General features: G+C 43.3%; 1 protein-coding gene across 3 annotated transcripts in view; it reads right to left on the bottom strand.

Moving 5' to 3' along the window:
- The window catches only part of CHN1 (chimerin 1), a 38,542-nt gene that overhangs the window by 12,189 nt on the left and 5,884 nt on the right, over nucleotides 1-20,469 (bottom strand). For 2 of the 3 annotated variants that reach the window (XM_010566402.1, XM_010566409.1), the window contains exons 1-2: nucleotides 19,920-20,255; nucleotides 6,646-6,730 (exon numbers count right to left, since the gene is read on the bottom strand). In XM_010566402.1, coding sequence (XP_010564704.1) covers nucleotides 6,646-6,730; nucleotides 19,920-20,171 — 337 coding nt within the window. In that variant the 5' untranslated portion in view covers nucleotides 20,172-20,255. Of the gene's footprint in view, nucleotides 1-6,645; nucleotides 6,731-19,919; nucleotides 20,256-20,469 lie in introns of those variants that run through there. The other variant, XM_010566420.1, reaches the window with a different exon arrangement.

Here is a 20,469-nt window from a genome sequence, read left to right as displayed (position 1 = left end):
TTACATTATGTACAAAAAGTTCTGAAAGACTCTTCAGAGGTTTCTGGCAAGTGTGGGAGGGTGGGGAGCGCGGAGCTGGGGCGCTGGTGCTGTGCGTTGCCTCGGGCAGGTCCACTGCGGTACTGCCAGACGGGATAACACCCTCACCTTTGGTAAGCCGACAGGTGAAGACGACGGGTTCTACACAAGCACAAAGTATTGGCATTGTTACTTTTGCAAGGGTGAAAAGGTTAGAAGGGAATTTGCTCTCATAAATCAATGATGAGCTAGTAGCTTTCCTTTAATAATTTAATGCTCTTTTCTGCAGCAGGGGAAGCAATGTCGTCTGTTCTCTCAGATGCAGCGTGTGCGAACAAGCACGTGAACACAGCAACCCCACTGGCCTCGCATGCTGTACTTTGTGCTTCCATACACAAGGCAGGGGGGTGCTCTGAAGGTCTGCCCTCTTCCTCCTTCTTCTTGGCAGAGCTGTTCCAGCCTGGGCGGCAACACTGGAGCTGCTACACTGCCTTAAAGTACATGCCATTTGTCAATGTGCAACGCACATCTGCAAGTAACCCTGGTCCCACCAGAGTGTTAAGCCACTTTATTAAGCAGCGCCATGGCAAAAATTGCTTCCAAACATACGTGTATCCTCCCCCAAACCTGCTATCATTCATACTACTGTATCATGCGCTATAGGGTACATTATTCTTTAGGAAGGAATTTCTAGAGGGCAGCTAGTTACTTGGCAACAAAATTACCTAATACTACAGAAAAATCAGGGCTTATGAAATAAAAAGAAAAAAAAGCCCATTAAACAAGCCAATCGTCCCTTACCCCAAATCAAAAGAATACCTATGTCTGTGCCTCCAAAAGCTGGACACGTTTGGTGGTGATGGTCTGATCTGATGGAAGTCTTGAAAGATCAGCATCAGTTTGTTCAAAAGCTTCCCTGGCTTCCTGCCACGACACCTGCCTACCTCCTCGACAGCTCCCCTGATGGGCCGCTGGCTTGCTCAAGGCTTCTAGGTCTGTGTGGGCTTGGAGATAAAGCCGCTTTTAGGACTTACAGTTTCAAGAATATATAGCTCCAGAATAGCTTCCCCATGGGAACGGCTCTGAAGCAAGGCTCTGCTGCCTGATTAGCATTTCAGAATTTTGGAGCTCACTCCTCACAGGAACACCACCAGATCCTGAGCTGGTGGAACAGCCTGTCAGGCAGCGTGCATCTCCTCCAACAGCATCTCCACCTGCCTGAGGTGGGCAGGGACTGTTCTCCAAACAGTCCCCTGACCTCTGTGGTTTTGCTTTGCTCTTGTTCACTTTTTGGGCCGACTGCCTGTGCCCTATAGGGTCAGGGAAACCAGCAGAATCTGGGAGCACATCTCAGAAGAAGCTTGGATGTGTTTTCAAGGTGCAAGTGTGGGCAGAATGAGAGCTTATTACGACCAAGGCACGCAAAATACCTTGAGAGTGGGCAACATGATGAGCACACCTTGCCTTCCCCTTAGCTGCGTTACTGTCACGAGAGCATCAGCTGTTCTTCCAGGCACTAGAAATGTGAGCATTGTGCCCTGCACAGCTAATGCCTGAGGATGGGCAGGCTCTTTTTTTGTCTCCTTCATCCTTACACACTAGTGGAGCAACACAGGGGTCCAACATGAGGGATTTAATAGCAAGGCAAAACAAAACAGCAAAGGAAATGGGGCGGTTGTACGTTTTTCAGTCGCTAGAGAAGGAACCAGATGAAATGGGGAAATTAAACACTTAGCAGTAATTCACAAAACAATCCTGCTTTCAGACTGTACTTCAACTGTTCTGAAAATGAACTCCTGGGGCTTACCGTGGTCAGGGCTGGCAGCAATATTGCTTGGGCTCAGCCAGTGGCAGCTGGTTGCCACCACACTGATAGTTCAGCTGCAAGTTTATTTCTATCAGCTCTTCAGAGAGAAGTTACCTACTCCAAGGAAAGCAAAAGATAGGCAACTGCTACATGGGTGGCAGGCTAAGATAGTTCAGAGCAAATCTATCCAGGCAGCAGAAATGGTGCTTCACGTACAGCCTCAGAGGGTGGTGTTGCCTGGTTTTAAAAGGAGCAGCCCAAACACTATCAAAAGCATCCAGTGAAATACAGTAAAAACCCCTTATCTTTCCTTCAAGATAAGCCAATTAATGCTCTTAAACCAGCCTGTTCCAAAAAATCTTCTGATTAAATCACTTATTCATTAAGAACAAAAGGGTACAGAGGAAGGGGGAGATTATATACTAACTTAAACAGTTCTGATGGGCTCGGGAAAGGGACAGGACACATGCAGCAGCTTGACAAGTCTACTAGTCTGTTTGTCTACAAGTCTACTTGTGTAGTACACTTAACAGCATCATTAATGCCATGCTTTAGTCTCTGAGAACACACACTATTCTCCGTTAATGCTACTGGGCATTATGTGTTTGTATCATTCATAAAATGAACCCCCTGGTGCATATCTGCAAATTTTCTTTGGATATTGTTAAAGTTTCTCTCCTGAACACATTCTGGTCAATGGGATGAGCCCTGTGAGTCTGGGGGAGCCTTACACAGGAGGAATGTAATTAAGAATACACTTTAAGTTCATGCATTGGATTTTGAGTGGGGGTAAACTCTTACGTCTTCATTAGCTTCTGCTGAGCTTCAATGTTTACACAAGCTGGTGGCATTATAATTTCAAACACTTCTTCAGTCATTTCTACTTATGGCAAAAGCCTGCAGGAAAGCACGCTGGAGATGGAGCATGCCAGTAGAAAAGGCATATTCCTTGCATACAGATGAGTCTTCATCTCTCAGAAATTTTAAGGGCTTGTGGCTAGGATGCAAAAATTGGAAGCACAACCCTCTGAGGCTGTAGGGCAGATGCCTACTACAAGGATTCACTCTAAGAAAGCAAATCTGTCTTTGAAGAAATTGGTGAAATAATGATCAAATTTGAGAGAATAACATTTAAGGATAAAGACATTATTCCTGTTCTGCTGGATGTACCTCCAGCAGAAGTCAGACTAAGCCCACCAATTCATTTCCTATAGGACCTAAATCCTGGACATCACTCAAAGTCTTAATTTTGGAAGACAATAAAGTCTTCCCATGTTTGGTGGCTTGCATTAATCCTGAAACCTTTGTACTCAAGATGACAGCCAACACCTTACTTCAACCAATAACCACCCTTCAGGTGGCAAACACGGTGCCTACATTTACCTCTTGTCTTTATGGAAGGAAAAGACGTACTCCTCCTTCTTTGTCTGCTGTGAAACCCAAACAAGGATAAGCTAGGGAGAATCCATCTTCCAGGGGTTAATCATACAGGACTGTACCTGACAAGATACTGAATGCACTCAAGGCTGTATTTTGGCAGAGAAGGACACATCCAGTCATGCTGGACTGCATCAGAGCATGAATCAAGGCAGTTCAAGTTGCTAAGGCATCCTTGCTGGTTGCTATGGCATGTGTACTGTTATGAGTGTTTAGTCCTGGCTTATTATTTTTCAAAGGATCGACTTAGTTTGTGTAACAAACTAAGCTATCAGCCATTAGAAATAAGCTCCACTTTCTCCTTCAGCTCGTCCTCCTTTCTGAAATGGGTGACATTTATCTTTCTGGTCCAGTCTTGGACTGTCCCACACTGATCTTCTTGCTTGTTTTTGTGCTTCTGCAGAGAAGAGGATTTAAAATGGTTGAGAGTAGCTCATGGACTAATCCATTTGTATTTGTTAAACTTATCACTTCTGTACAGTAAAGAGAGTCCTCTTGAGATGTGCAACTGTTTGCTATAAAAAGCAAGTGCTTTAAAAAGTATAAAATTACATATGATCAGTGCAGTTTTGCTCATAGGTATTTTCAATAAAATGATTATACAGACCACCAAACAGATTTTGTGGATTTCCCTGGAGTGGCATTGAACCCCATTCGAATGCAAGTGGTCTGCCTCCTGCTAAAAGCTGTAATTTTTTTGAAGTACAAATGCACTCTGAAAAGCAACAGCCTCATGTGGCTCCTCGTTTACTGTGCCTCATTGTTTCCATATTAAAATGGCTCAGTTCAGAAGCAAAATGATTACTTTTTAAAAAAAAAGAAACAACAAAAACCCACACTCCAAGACCCATGTAAACTCAGCCAAACTCATGGCACTCAAGCCTGGGCTCTTCCACACTAGCATGTTAACACTGCTTACACAGGTCTTCACTATTTATCTGTGCACCTCTGTCTTTCCTCCAAAATGCCCAGATCTGTACAGCTTGTGGCTCTGATGGCTTGTACAGCCTCAGCTGATGGGAGAAGGCAGACACTGCTGAAGGTGAGGCACAGACAAGGCAGACTGGTGAACTGCTGAGCCTGTCCTACCGCCTCTACCTCCACGGGGCTCTGTCTGGAGCCCCTCTCCTCCACCCAGCTGCTGATTTCTATGAAATTTATGAGAATGAAATCATCTGGGAAGCCCCTAGTTCTCCGTCAGCTATCGCTGAGGTTGGCCAGTGGCTAAAAGCTAGCCTTGCAGTGAGGGGAGGACAAGCGAGGTGGTTCGGCTGCAACCCATGCCCTTGGGAAAGCCCGGCTCTCCTGCTCCTCAACCCCAAGCAAGCCACGCAGGACACATTGCAGCAAGCAGACCTGCCAGGTTGCGGAAGCACTGCTCGGTGGCCTTGCCACCACACGGCTCCTCGCCTGCTCCTCCTTGCACCCTGGCTGATGATGCTGCACATCAGCAGCTTACCTGCTTGTACCCAATGACCTTGAGCATGGTCCAAAAAACCTCAGCCTCCCCCTGCCCCAATGCCTCACTGACACTTCAGCAAGGAAGTGCGGTTGTACAACATGGGATTTTAAAATATAAATAAGATCATAGAAATTACTGGAAACTACCAATGGCGATACGAAACCTTACACAAGATAGAAAGCCCTAATTATAGTTTCTGAACCTATGAAGTCATCTAATACACATATGTTCCTCTACACTGCAAGGAGGAGAAAGAGACATGCAGTACTTATTACCATCCTCATAAGGAGGAAAGAAAACCAGACTTTGGAAGCTTTTGGAAATTTGTAATTTAGAAAAATCTGCATAAAACCAGAAAATCAGCTCTACTTTAGTAAAAAAAAAAAAGGGGTGGGGGGCAGTACAAAATCATAAGCACTTTGGGTTTAATTATGAAAGCAATGTTATTTGTTCATTCCACAGTGCCATGAAGCATTGCAAGCCTTCATACTGTTTGTTTTTTATTGATTTTCTGGATCAAAGTTACTTAACATAAATCTGAAAAATACTTGGTATTTCTCCTAAATGCCAAAACTGAGGAATCTACTTCAGGCGAGGAAAGAAGATGGGACACTTAGTGGCTCATGTGTTATCAAAAAATGACTACTTTAATAAGAAAACAATTCAAGAACAAAATTAGGCTTCCTCTTTCTCTTCTAGTGCTGTACCCCCTGTGCAAAATCAAGAGCAGTAAAAAGTACTAACAATCTTCATTCATAAGTGAAGGACGTGGCTGCAACCCTAAATACTTAGTAGGGGGAAAATACTAGGAAAGGAAATGGCATTTTTACATAATCATTTCTTAAAACAGAGCTGCACTCTCTAATACATCCTGGACAGTGCAGAGTCTATTGATAACGACAGAATATTGCATTCACGTAATTATGGGAGAAGGATTTTAAAACATTTCAATCCTATTTGGCTACAAATTATTTTAAGTTTTACATTATTTTGCAGTTCTGTGATAAAAAGCCTTCTTATTTGCTTGAGATAAGACTTCAGAAAGCTTTAGACAGAGGAGATTTTCTTAAATTAGCTTGAAAATTCAGTTTCCAGGGCAACACAGGCAGGTCTTCATACATCAACATTTCTTTGCACCACTTTTATAAATGTGGTTGCCTGCTAGAATGTCAGAAAATACTTTTAAAATACGGTAAACTATTTTGATCACTTTGATCCTTTCTTTTTGCCTTTGAAAAAAGCTCACTGTCCTTTCTTTTCAGAAGAATCATATCAATAAAACTGTCAAATTGTTTTACTTCAGAGAGGCTTTATCCTAGAAATGCCTGCAGTGATACCCATGTGTGTAATACATTTCTACTAGCACCTGAATGTTTATGTAACATTTCAGTACACATCCTTTATTCATCATCCCTTTTCTTACTTGCTTTTCAGTTTGCAAGTAGGAGACATAACTTAGGGTCTACGGCACGCTGGGAGTCTGCTGGCTGGTACGTAAAATTAACCTGAATGCCTGTTTCATGGTGGCAGCATGAAATTTGCTGACGCCCACCTTGCACATCGAGATCCTCAGTGAGTCTCTCACACCTACCAATACATACAAGTGGTATAAAAGAAACAAAGCTAACAACGCATCTACCTATTTTCTCTTCCATTCTAAAAGGGGGGAGGGAATGAATTCTTTAATGATGAGTATCATTTCCCCTCTGTGAGCGCTCGAGAGGTGATCTGCATCACTGCAGTGATGTTACTGGAACAGGTACCTGAAACCTTCAGCAGCAGAGGGGATACATTTCCTTCTTTGATTTTAACAAGGGCCAGATCGGACCCTTGCCACGCGGCGTTATGGTGGAGCAGGCAGCACATTAAATAGTAACAACATTAGGACTGTCTTAGGAAAAGAAGACTGAATGACTATTACCTGCACATTTTACTCCCTGAGCAATGAGGCCCCACATAAAGTTGGCACAGTATTCACACCAGTGCGGGCCCCTGAACGTGTGCACCTGGAAGACAGTAGCAGAAAGGAAAATTACAGAAAATAACCCAACTGTTTCATATCAGTGATATCCATATCAATGTGTCTAAACAAGGCAGAATTCCTCTTCTTCGAAGGCACCATGTGCAGTCTCTGGAAGCTTCCCTTTATGACCGCAGGAAAGGAAGAAAGAAACGTAAGAAAGATTTAACTGCCAAGGCTCTTGCAGACCTATGGAAACAGGAGCTCTCCACCCCAAGCCGTCCAGGGCAGCAGAACCGGGTCTGGGGGGGTCTGCTCCCAGACCACGTGGGGCAGAGGAGCAATGGGAGGTCACAGCCCTTCTCCCGCCTCTTGGCATCCCTCCGTCTGGGCAGGATTTTGGCCATGAGGCGAGGCTTTTGCAGCAACTGCGCAAGAGTTCGCCTCTCAATTTAAAATGTCTTCTGCTTTGCCCTCCCTTCCATAAGGTACTGTGTGAAACGCGTAGGGGGCTGCAAGATTTTGCCTCGGGCGGAGGGAGTCCTGCCAGGCAAAAATACCAGTGCTACACAGAAATACTGCAAATGCACTTAGGGACTTTCCAGTTTAGAATAACTTTAAAAGGAAATTAATTCTCTTCAGACTAATGCTATGTATTGAAAATCCAAATGAATCTAGTAAATGGAAAAAAGAATCCAGTGAACCAGGAAAAAATTGAAAGCTAAAGAAGAAAAAAACCCAATGCTGCTTTCAATCCCAGCTCACATGCTTGTTACAAATCCTGCAGCCACCATTAGCTGCTTCTGATTTTGTTCTGATAAAGTTCGTGCTGTAGGAAACCACAGGATTCTTTACAGTGAAAATCATTACTTCCTTAGCCAGCATAAAAGGCTTTGTGCCTCTATTTAGAATAGAGAGGCTGACAAAAAAAATCAGTAACTGATGGTCATAAAGAAATGAAATTTGCAGTGAAATGTAGTAAAAATGCCTTAGGCTTAAGTCACTCGGTTCTCCAGAGTTACTGAGCGGGTATCAGAGCAGGCAGTAACCTCATGCACGTGCACTGCCCGGTCAGATCAGTGTGGAGCAGAAGAGAGAAGGAGCTGGTGGAAACACGCGTGCCTGACATCCACGCAGAGCTCTGGTTATAAATAGCAAAACACGAAGTGGCCTGACTGAGGTGGTGAGCGTTCCCTGCACCACTGATCTCAGCAGCAGCTGGATCCCAGGTGACACTTACCTCGAACAAGTGACAACCCAGAGCAGCACCCAGCAATTCAGACCACGTTTCGGTTTTGGCCACGGGGAGGTCTGCAGCCTCCTGAGCATTTGCTGCCCATGAAGCAGCAGTAAGGTAGATTGCTGTGTTAGTCTGGAAAGCTGCTCTTGAATTCACCAAGTAATTCACGTGCGCGTCTGTGCTAAGCTAGGCTTATAATCACCCCTAGCCCTACCCTGCTGAGCATCTCCGGAGGAAGCGCAATGGTGCGAAGTGTCCTGTTCTCCCAGCGCTGGCACAGGCTGCCTCCCCCCAGCCGTGCTAGCTGCTGTCTGCACCCACTCCCACGCGCCTTTTGAAGGTGCAATGTATTCCACGAGGTCCCTTCTCCCTGCAGCTCCAGCTGACTTCTACAAAGCAAACGATGACAAGACTGTTGGCAGCTGTAATAATCATTTTCTTTTTTCCTCTCACCACAAAGAGATTTTTCACACCTTCTTCTCCATTACCCACCTGCACTACCCACATCCTCTTGGCTTTCTTCTTCAGCCTTGTGGTTTTTTTCCAGGTCTTTGGCAGCGTTCCCTTCCCAGAATAAGCACATTCTAATATCCTCAAGCAAAACACTGTGCTTTAATGCCTGCAGGACTAACAGAACTTTCTCAGAGAAAAAAAAAAAGCTTCTTTTCAGTTACCATCTTTTATTTTTGGTCAAAGGAATGTTCCACCCCTACAAACACTTATTTAAAATATTTCTCAAAATTCCTGTTGAGGAAAATTGAAATAAAAATGACAGTTCAAAAGTTTGAGCAATAAATAATCTTTTTTCAGAATCCTTTTCAGTTTTATAAGAGTTTAGGGTTTTTTGGTTTTTTAATATTTCTGATTGTAGAGGAGGGGGAATTTTGTCTTGTTCTTTGAAAGCTTCTTTCGTTAGGCAGAACAAGAACAAATTCTGACACAGTAATATTTCTTGCCAAATAAAAAGAATGATATTATCCTGTGCCTCTCTGCTTGCTAATTTCAATTCATCAAATTCACCAAATGTGCCATTTGCTGAAGCATTTCTAATGCCTTCCTCGGGTGCTGGGGTCCTATCCTGGTCTCTCCAGGGCCATCTCCAGCGCTGCTGCTCACCAAACCTCAGGTGCCCAATCTCTAAACTGGCTGTTGTTTTAGTGGTGAACATCCCTCCTTCTTGGCATCTTGCTCCCCACCATGGACTGCACGTTTCCACCTCCTCCTCCTGACTCTCTCCAGGAACTCTTCTGCAGAGTCTACCACATCTCAAATCTGCCACTCCAACCTTTTGCCTCCCTTCATTTTTCTTTTATTATTATATTATTTTTTTATTGAGCTCAATTTCTCTTATGTTTCTAATAACTACTATCCACCTAGATAAAAAATAAATAAATTACCTTTTCTACTCCAGCCAGTTCCCCTGACATTATCCTGGCTCTCAGCTCACCCCTCAGAGAAGTTTACATGACTCATCATCAACTTAAAAATGACAAGGACAAAACAGACTTTCCTCTTCCCTACCAACACTGCGTGATTGGTCACCCTTCACAAGACCAAGATCGACTTTGCCCTTCAGGATCATTGTCTCAGCATCATTAGCACTGTTCTCTCATGCCATGCATCCAGGCTTCATCCAAATACTGAAATGCCTTTCCATATCATCAGTTAAGAAATTAACTTCTCTGTTAGAAGATTCATCCAGAGCCTGCTCAGCTTTACATTGCCCCATCCAAATTACTCCCTTCTTATCCATTATACTGATTACAAACTCAAAACAAATTAAGTGATGGTAGGTTTTTCTGTGTTCCTTAATGCTCTACCTTGCTTTGTCCTTTGTCTGACACGCAATAGGGAGGTTCTCTGGCAATATTAATTAGGAGGCCCAAAGGCCATAATGTCCTTCCCTCCCCGGTGTACAAAACCAAGCAGGATCAGCTCTGAAGCCTCTTTTGGGGTTCCTAAGCGGTGCTGGCTTTTCCCAGAGCTCAGTGGTGCTGGAGCGTTAATCTTCCCACTACCATGGGGTGGAACTGGATGTCTAACCCTGTGCTGGTCTGAATACACACCATCTCTGGAAATGAAATCAGACACAGTAAGTGATGCCAGAAAACAGCAAAAAATTGGTCTTCTGAGGTCAGAACAGTCTCTAATCCTGTTTCATCCTGCAGAGTGTGGCCTGGCAGCATGCTAAAAAGAAACACGTTTGCATCCCTTTGCTAGTTCAAGAGCCAGCACCTGCAAACAATACTGCATTTATTACATGACACTGTTTAATATAGCATTCTGATTTTTATATTTAATTCCCCATTCTAAAAATCTGCCAAGTGACTTGCTTGTTTTCAAAACTAAAACATGCTTTCCAGAAAAATTTCTGAAAACACACCCAGCAGAGTCCCAGAGATCCTGACTTAAATTACAAGGGGTTTCTTTCCCCTTATAAAAAGAGCATCTGCCATATGCAGATTTTACTGTCTTATAAAATGTGAGAGAGCAGGATTGCCAACTGTGGTTTTATATCTCCCAACCCTTCCATTCTCACTCCCGCCCCAAAAATCTTTTTCCCTCTTTCCATAAGGCTTCAACTGTGAATGATTTTTTAAGAATGTGGAAAATAGGTGAGAGGAGAGCAAGATAAACTGGTTTTAATCTTAATTTGTGAAATGCCAGGGGAAGTATTAATTTTAAAAGAAAAATCTAGATAATTTTAAAGGAAAATACCTGCTTCAAAAACTAGATAAAATCCTATTACTAAGCTGTCCTGCAAGTCTGAGGTAAGAAGAGAGTCTCATGTTGGGCTTAGACCTAGGCATTTCTATGTTGAACTCTCCCACAACATCGGCAAGGTATAACAAACATTTAACTACTGTGATCTTACATAGGAGGACAGTATTTTGCTTAGACTTGAAAGACATTTTCTTATACATGGGGAAAAATAGCTTAACTCCTGTGATTAATAAGTGTCACAATTTCATTTATTTTTGTTTTGCATTTAATTAAAATACTTAGAAAAAGAGACAGAAGTTTTAGAAGAACCAAATAAAAAATGATCCAGTGGGTCTGACAACAGATTATACCACAAGCTGTGAACTCCTCAAGCAGATCTCCCACCATTACTTCTCAGGCTCTGTAAAGGTCACTGTTGAAGTTAGTTACCCATGTTATCTCGTAACTCCACTTATTTTTAACGCTTTTGGTTTTTACTAGGCAGTTGTTCAGCTAGCCTTGATTGCTATCTGAAAACCAAGAATGAGCCAGCACATAATTAGTATTCCTAACTGGGAGACTTACATTGTATCACTTGTCAAGGCAGGGAGGAAGAAAATGAGGAAATACCAGCAAAGTGCTGTGTAAACATGATGTGAAGGAGCAGGATGGATCAGCAGAGCTTTAGCAAAGCTACTCCTGGGAAGAAAGCAAGGCTGGATCTGACAAACTATGGATATGAAAAATCAACACCAAACACAGAAGACAAAAGTCTTTGTGACGGTGTACAAAAAAGCCTTCCCTGCCAAGAGGCTGCTGCCATGGTCTCCCTGAGCACCCACTCCATCAGAATCCCTGCTCTATACAGACCAGTGTAGCTTCTTCCATGGCCCTCCATGCTGAACTGCCGGTGAGAATAATGCGTTTCGGACAATCCAGGCACTACCATCTGTGTTGGGATGAAACACATCAACTTGAAAGAGGATGGAAAAAACCATGGCGGATCTATCCTCCCACTCCCAGAGTCCTACGCTCTGGGTAGAAGCCTTGCTGGTACTCAGGGAGGAGACCAAGCTGATCGGGGACTGAATAAATGGCACACATCCAGCATTTGTGCTGTGTGATGCTCCAAAGGTACAGTTCTGCTGGCTATACTGTCTTTCAAACAAATTCCCAAGGATGACAGGACACTGCTGATGAAAGCTGTCAGCTCAGTGGTCCTAGCTGATTTGCAATTCCATCAACTGAATTCTGCCTGTTGGGACTCTACCAGGCTTTTAATTGGATATGGGAGACATCGTAAGTCTCAATTAAAATTAGGAGCTCAGCCTGTATTATTAACGTCTGTCTTCCCTGTCACAGCTGATTTCGTCAGGCACTGAATGTACCAATGCTGGCACCCAACACACACGCCCTTTCCATCCACCCCTGGTCCAGGCAAAGATTGCCTGGATGCAAAGGGTACAGAAGAGGTATCAGTGAGAAAGCCAATCGACTCAACTATCAGTTTGGGCAATGCTTCAATTTAATCATTGCATATATTACGATGATTAGATAGTGCCTCTAAAATAAGGGCCTCAACCACTCCCAATATTCTAGCACACGATATTCCTCCTGTGAGGCAAATATTGCTGCTGATGAGTAATCTGAGAAGCGAAAAGACTGCCATGACAACCCACACAGCAAAGCCGTATCTGCAAGATAATAGCTTTCATGCAAAGGTGTAACAGAAATGACAGTAACTGAGACCATTGGAACATACCTTCTCCAAAACAAGAGCTGATTTGCCTAGACCAGCTGGGCTGTTACCTGTGGGGAGCCAGTCTGGGACCGCCCCAACGACTTTGTCCAGCAGCTCTTGAGAGGAGAGATGCTGGCTGAACACTGCATGGTTCAGAGCATGGGGTATAAATAGCATCGTTATTGCCAGCGGGTACACTGACACGAATGTTGAGCAGGCAAACCTTTCTCCAGGTCCTCACCCACGTGGACCCAGAAGCGCTGTCACGTCTGGTTTGCTTTCTGGTTTGTGCTGATCATGTCAGCAGAGATGGGAACAACTGGAAATTGCGGTTAGGTCATGCTCTACAAGAGCCAAAGCAAAAAAGATGGAGAGTAGCAGGTTGTTTGCTTTTTTTGCTTGCAAATTCAATGAAAATGGCCACCTTTCTTTCAGGATGGAATAGCAGATTTTCTTTAAATTGCTATCTAGAAACTGGAACATTGTCCATTTTATTTCAGGCCCAAGCTACTTGATACCTGTGTTCGTGCAAAAAATTCTGAAACTAGAGGTGAAAATTGAATAAAGCCCTTAGAATTAAAATTGCATATATTTATACACATACTACATATGCTATATGTAATGATGTAAATATAATATATGTAATGATGAATATAGGCTATAAACCCCTAAGAGATTCCTAAAGAAATGCTTTTGCAATGATGCTAATTTGGAGGTAAAGCTGTTGATGGTGAGAAAGCATGACATGCGCTACGTGCTCCTTGAGGCAAACTCCCAGTCCTCCCCAGCAGAGCATTTCTAAGCTTCACCACAGACATGAGCTGATCCGTTCTTGGGGCTGTCCACAGGGAAGACTCCCAGGATCCACATCTGGGGACTCACAAAACTACTGGTGTGGTGGGAATGCATCACAGCTTCAATAAATTAAGGATTTAGAAAAAAGGCTTTTTTTTTTTTTTCCCCCCAAACAGAGGCAAAGCTTGAATTCAGCGACTAGCACTAAGAAACCAGAAAGGGTTAAATAATATTGTGCTATTTGGAATCTGCTTTGGAAAAGCCCTGGCTTTTCTAAAAAAGTAAAAGTAACATTAAATAAATACCTTAGGAGACTAAAATCCATCAATACCTAAAAGCTTTCCTGGCTTGAACTGTCTTATAATACACTATGAGTTCCTGAAGCAACAACATAGAGCTGATGAGATCTTCTCAGAAGTTTTGTGGAAGTTTTTCTTCAGCTTTGTTCTCCAGATATTTTCCCTGCCTTTGAACATTTTTTTTCCCTCAAGTACTAGGAGTCTAAAAGAAACATCAAATTTCCTGAGGTTTTCTTATCTGTGAGAACGGGCAGAGACTCTCCCTGGGGACTGTGCTAGAGGCACCCAGCTCTCTTTCTGAATATTCATTTGAGTACAGTGACTTACTTAACGATGTTTTGAAAATATGTTCAGCGTCAGGTCTGTACCTAATAAAAAAATCAGTATCCTCTTTTCAGTGGAGCTAGACCAATTTACCCCAAATCGGCATCTGCCCCAGTTTTCTGAAGATCAGAAATAGAAACAAGTTCATGTTGGAAGTCACAGAAAGAGGGCTTTGCTTAATATAGTAAGAGTTTGTTATAGTTTCTGGTCTTTATGCAGCATTTCTTCTGCACTTTCCATCTCCCCATTTCCCAGTGTTTAAGCACAGCTTTGCTGAGCAGCTCTTGTTAGAATAATAAGGTTTGGCATGGAAACTATTTGCTATGACTTTTTACACTAGCAAAGCACCTAGCACAGATGCAATTACACTGGTAAAATCTGGGCCAGGGCCAGGTTACCTTATTTGTTTCAAAGAAGGCAGTACAAATTTCACTGGCAGAGTAACTCTTGTTAAAATCAGCAGTCTCTCCATTAAAGTGATGCTTGAGCCTGTCTATACTGGGAAAGCCTTTCCAGTAAAGGCTGGTCCTCACCTGAGCCGTCACTTTTTGTGCACATTTAAGGCTATATTCTTCCCCCAGTTACTCGTGGGAAAGCACACTGTCTCTGCTCCGGAGGTCCCCATTTGGCCTTTCAAATGGGTCATCCTCAAAGAGAAAGGCAGGACGTTGCTTCAGTCGAGGAGGGAGATGAGGAATCTCAACAAACAAGACTCATCAGCATCTCTGCTGACTGGGCTTAAGCAACCGTGGAAAAACATCTCTCCTCCCTGGAAGAAGCGTTGGCTTGAAAGGGAATTATGTTCTGAATGTTCACAGATTCACCAAACAGCCTTGCAACTGTTATTTATTACAGTTAATTGACTGTGCCGTCTCAGGCATTAGTAAGATAGTGACTAAGAAACAGCATGACAGTACCAAATGCAGCACAGAAAGATAGCAAAAAATAGTCTTCTGGAGACATATCTATTTCATGAAGAGCAAGGGAGAAATGAGACAATATCCTAGGGCAAATGATGCATGGAAACACAGATTTCAGTCCAGCTCTGACAGGCACGGACACCTTCTTGCTTCAGTGAAGCACCACGGCACTAATCTAGGCAGAAGAGTGGTTTTATGCCTTGGACTATCGGCAGTTACGAAACACCTGCAGAGTGCTCTGCCGGCTCAAGTCATCAGGAACAAGAGGTGTCTGAAGGAATACCTATAAGCAGCTAAGGGAGCTAAAAATTCCTCAGGGCCCATGAGTCACAAAAGCTGGAGGGGAATGAAGACCTTTAAGGTGTTTTGTCCAGGCTTATTTTAAATTTGCCAAATGATGGGGAGGTTGTTGCACTGACTAACAAGTTTCACCACCCAGGAGATTTCTTGCTGTTAATCTCAAATCTTCCCTTTCCTCTTCCTTTTAAGCCATCATCCCATAACATCCCAGCTAATGCTCCTCTCCCATGACTGCCCTCCTTGCCATTAACATTTTTCAAGCACAGTTTTACTGTTTTCTTCAACCCCACACAAACAGCCTGCAAAGGAGCGACGTCAGTGTCCAAGTCCAAAGCATGGCACCAGGTGGGGAGGAGGTGCAGAAGATGCTCCATGTCAGGCAAGGATGGACTCAGTGCAGAAGGCACCTCATTAGGCCTATTTTTTTTTTTTTTTTTTTTTTAACAGCAAGAAACTATGGAATGTAGGGGGGAGATAAAGAGACGAGCAGATGCAAAGAGGGAAAGTCCGGAGGACTGAGCAAGGGGCATCCTGTGTGTTTAGTACCCTAACAAAAACTGCCTCACCAGAGAGAGAAGAGATGGGGTAACCTTAAACCCAACTCAGATTTCCCTGCTGTGTAAGTCCTTTGGCTTAAAGCCCACCTCACACATCCCAACCCAGAGCTCCCCCGGTCCTCCTCTCGAAAACCAACCCGGAATGTTTCAATCCACATGGCACCTTGCCACAGGCCCCTTTTCCCCTCAAATTTGAGGTTCCTGCTGTTGCCTGAAGCTCTTGCTTCACCTGCCTGCCCAGGAGGTGCCCAGTTGCTTCCTCCCCTTAAAATAATTGAATGGATCAGATATCAGCTAGGTAAGAAATTGTATTTTAATTTACAAGTTGTCACAGTTGTTGCATTTTGGGGACAAGATAAGCAAATACGAGATTTATAAGTGAGAGAAAAAAGCATTCTTATTGGTAGAGTCCAGCTGTGGAATAAATTTATGGGAACAATTAGGCATAAATCTACCCTGTCCACTTCTATGAAATGTTACAGAACTTTCCCCTATAATAAAGCTTCTTTTTGTAAGAAAGTAACACCACTGGCTTCAGCTATGCTCCTTGTCAGCACTTGAAAGAGCATGCCACAAATCCCTCAGAGCTTCCAAATAGAAGATGCTATTATTCATCTACACTGGGTGGAAGAACAAACTTGATATCCATCACACACACACACACCCATGCAGATACGTGCGTACTGGAGAGTGTGGGGAAATTTCTTCCCTGTAACAGGTAAGAAACTGAAAGAGAAGAAAAGCCTTTCTGTGAAAGAAGGTGGGGCTGAAATTTTGAGGATGGTGAAGTGACTGTCCTGATTTGGCCTGATGATTCATTTTACAGGAGATCTCATTCAGCATGCTCGATTTGAGAAAAGCAGAGTATATGGAGGGAAAGCAAAAGAAATCAAATATGCAAACAGACAGACCCAATCAAGTCACACTCACAGTCCCAGCTCACCTTCAAATCCCATTATTCAATTAGAGCTAAATAAAATCCTGTGTTGAACAACATCGATCTCTTTTAGCTGATATATTTGAATTAACAGAAAATTAATCTTTTATATTAGATTTAGAGGATAACACAGAAATATTAATTGAAAACTTTTTATAAATTAGAAAAAGCCCAAATACGCTTAAAAAAATAAAATATTTTTAATACCTAGCTCTCATCCTGAGGAATAGGTATTAAAAACTCAATCAGATCTGACATTTATAAATCATCATCCCTTTCTTTACTTATGGAGATTAATTTAAGACAATTCAGCCACTCTGTATTTGCATTTGAGATGTGCTCATGAGAGACGAGACCTCCCCAGTCAGGAGAATATTACGGAGCTGGAGATCATTACCGGCCAGCTCTGCCCACCGAGCTCCCTGTCATGCCAGCTAGCCAGCCTGTTCACTTCAGGCAGGAGACAACTCACATTCCAGCAGATTTAAATAAGATTAAAACCTTTCAAAAACTCAGCCATGTCATCACTCCTAGCAGAACCGTCTTTACATTCTTCTTTCAACAACCCTCGGAGCAAAACACAGATTAATGGATTTATTCAGGGGACCTCTTGACAATTTAAAGAGTTAAAAGCTACTTTTGGGCTCACCCCCTACCTAGGCATCTGCAGCCCTGTGAGGTCCATCACCACACTGCTCCTCTGCCACCATGTTCCTCTACCTGAGCTTTGCTGGTGGCAACAGAGTCTGAGGGTCCAAACTCCACCTGCGTCCCCACCTACCCATCCCACAGGGATAGGAGGTGTAGGGGCGGAGGGAGAATTAAGGTCTCCTAACCTATGGCCAAGGCTTTTGGGCATTTGCTGACCCCAGCCCGCCTCCAGAGCGGCTACTGCTGTCTTCTTCCCTTCTCCAAGACAACAGCGCTAGTTGTCCTGCATTGATGATTCTCCACTTCTCCTCCCTCTGCTGGGATGTTACAGCATTTGCAGTACAAAAGGATTTCCGAGACCCCTTCATGTCTGTGACTAGTGATGTGACTGATCAAAGAAGCAGCCGGGAAAAGGGTTAGGCATCCCTATCTGTTGCCTCATGCCTGTGTAACGAAGAGAGGATTAGCCGCAGAAGTACAAAAGCAGCGTGCGCCCTCCTTTTTGCTGGTGGAGCCTCTGGGGACAGCAGTCACTGTTGGTTAGCTGAACTACATAAATTTATTTCATTTCTGGGTTGTTTTTTCTTGTTTTGTTTCAAAAGTCTAGGTTCAAGACTCTGGGCCTGACATCTCCTTCCTTCCCACACACGTGGCACATCTGCTGCCTGGCAGGCAACCTAGGAGACTTCTGCAGACATTTTAAATGGTGACGTCTATACGTGCGAGAAGAAAAATTTGACACGTGCAAGGAATGATAAAGGAGAGAAGCGCATGAGCTAATGATGGCCATTCATTTCAGATCCATAACGCAGTAATTATGAAGGGCTTATGGTTATTTTCTTTAAAAATGGGACAGTGGCCACATTTAGAGCTCGTGAATGCCAGCAGCATTCCTTCAGTGGGTAGGTTGGGTGCTGCACACCCTTTAAGGGGCAAGGGGCTTGTTACCCTCTATTTTTTTATAGCAAAAATTATCCGTGTAAGGCGACTCCATTTCGCTGACTTGAGAAGAGTTACTTCTCAAGGCATATTTTTCTGGCAACTGCATGTATAAGGAACTACAGCACAACTATTATAAAGAAAACAATGTGTGGAAAGTTTGTGCTGTAGCTATGACCTTGGATCAGACACACAGTTTGTTTTTGAAAAAAGACTGGAAAACTCACTTCCAAACTTTCCAGAAACAGTTTATGGAAGAAAAACAAATAAAGAAACCCAAACCAATGAAAATCAGGTTATCGGATTATTTTCAAAACAGACATGTTTCAGGCTGTTACAGGAAATCAACTAAGGAATACAAATGTGCACAAAATTAAATACGTATTATCCTACATACACTGTAATACATGGAAAATTGCTATCTGCTGGCATCTGCAAGAATTATCTCCAAACTCTAAGGAACAAATGGAAGTTGCAAGACATTTCAGATCTCTAGGACACCTTAGGAGCCTGTGAAAAAATGCTCTGCATTGAACTGACAGCCAGCAGGATTATTTTGTGCCAAGTGTTCATGTAAAACACTTTTTTATGTAACATTTTGTACATGGTTTTCAAATTCATGCTTTACTGAAGAACCCAAGTCAAACAAAACATCCTGATCATACAGAGTTTCCAATTTTAGTGGTTATCTGAACTCAAAAGCCAGAAGGTGGTTTAAATAAAATCAGATGGACGACAGGTAAATATACATATGTGCACGCATGTGTACATTCACACATGCACATGCATGTGATGGAAATCAAAGCTGAAAATAAGAGACAATTAACAGATGCTTGTATCATCAGATACCTGTATGATATTAATGATTTCCCCTTCTCCTAAAAATAAATAAAAGCGAAAGCTACACGGGGGAAAAAACCCCACACGTTAAAGATAAAATCTGGGCTTCAGGTACTATATATGAAGTTTGTACTGTTGTCTACAGGAATTCAGTATAACACCAATTCACTTAGTCTTACAAATAAAGACCGCCTATTATGCAATGCATTTGACTGCCAAAAGGTTAAATTACTAAATCCTTACTGGACACTTATTACAGATACAGACACAAAACATGCATATATGTTGTATTGACACCTGTCTCTTACCAAAGAGCATTGTTTATTCAAAATAATTAAAACAATAATTAGAAGCTACATAGAAGACTAAGTAAATTTTATTAAAACTCAAGACAGTTGCTAATGCCAGCAGCTCCAATAGCCCCGTGGTATAAGCCATGCTGCTTTCAACACACTCAATTCATTAACACAGGAGAAAAGCCAGGAACTAAGGGAAATGCAGACCATCTGCTCAATCCAGATGCAGTAAAACATGCTTCTTACCTCCAAAGCTATTTACCAGCAACAAACTGAGATAAAATCAGTTTAATCCTCTAATCACAGATCTAAAAGATTTTTTGGCATCATATCAACATAAGTAAAACTGAACTACATTCGTTTGAATTGAAAGAAAACTTTGCCAGTTCTTCTCACCTTTAGCATCTCAGTATAAAACAATTCTAAATAAAAAGAGATAACCTAGATACAGAAAATCTTAGTGAAACAAAAACACGCACACAAGCAGTCAACAACAAAATCCTCGTTCTTCTGCTGATACGTTCTAAAGATGTCTAATTGCTCTAACTAGCAATGAGATTCAATTGAAGCATCCGAGATCCCAGAAAGCGATAGCCTGCATATGTACTACTTCCTTGCGACAGCGGACCCCACGTTAAAGTAAAAACTGTAGCCCCCGTGCCTTAAAAGGAAAGCAGCAGCGTGGTTTCTTACCTTGAAGTTATGAATCTTCTCGTATTTTGGAATATGTTCATTTTCTTTCAGAGTCGCTCTTCTGACAAGCGATGTCAACTGCGAATAAGCAAAGAGTTTAAGAGGTTGCCAGATCGTCACAGACGACTTCTGAGTACCCAGTTTCATCCCCAAGGCCGCTATCAGTAAATCTTGTTGACGGCTCTCCTGCTTCGAGTTGTGCACCGCAGACCTACTCGCTTTCTGCCCTGACCAGGACTCTTTGGACGGCATGTTGGAGCTGACGGGAAGGAGGAGCGGCCCCCCGGGCCGATCTGCGCCCTCTCTGTATCAGGCTCGGTTTGCGGAACCCGAAAGGACCATCTCGGGCGCCTAAACGGCTCGGAGGGGCGGCGTGGCCATGGCAGGGCACTTGCTCACCGCGCGGCTAACTCAGCGAGGCGGCTTCCCCCGCTTCGATCCGGGCTCGGGGGCTCAGGCCTGCCGGGGGGCGGCCGGCGGGCCGGGCATGTGCGGCGGCCAGCGGCGGGGGGGCGCAGCCCGCAGCCTCTCCCTCCATCGGCGGCCGGCG

The sequence above is a fragment of the Haliaeetus leucocephalus genome, unplaced genomic scaffold, assembly GCF_000737465.1.
Source record: "Haliaeetus leucocephalus isolate CR32 unplaced genomic scaffold, Haliaeetus_leucocephalus-4.0 Scaffold1, whole genome shotgun sequence".
NCBI classification, from domain to species: domain Eukaryota; kingdom Metazoa; phylum Chordata; class Aves; order Accipitriformes; family Accipitridae; genus Haliaeetus; species Haliaeetus leucocephalus.
This window is presented reverse-complemented; position numbering and strand designations above follow the sequence as displayed.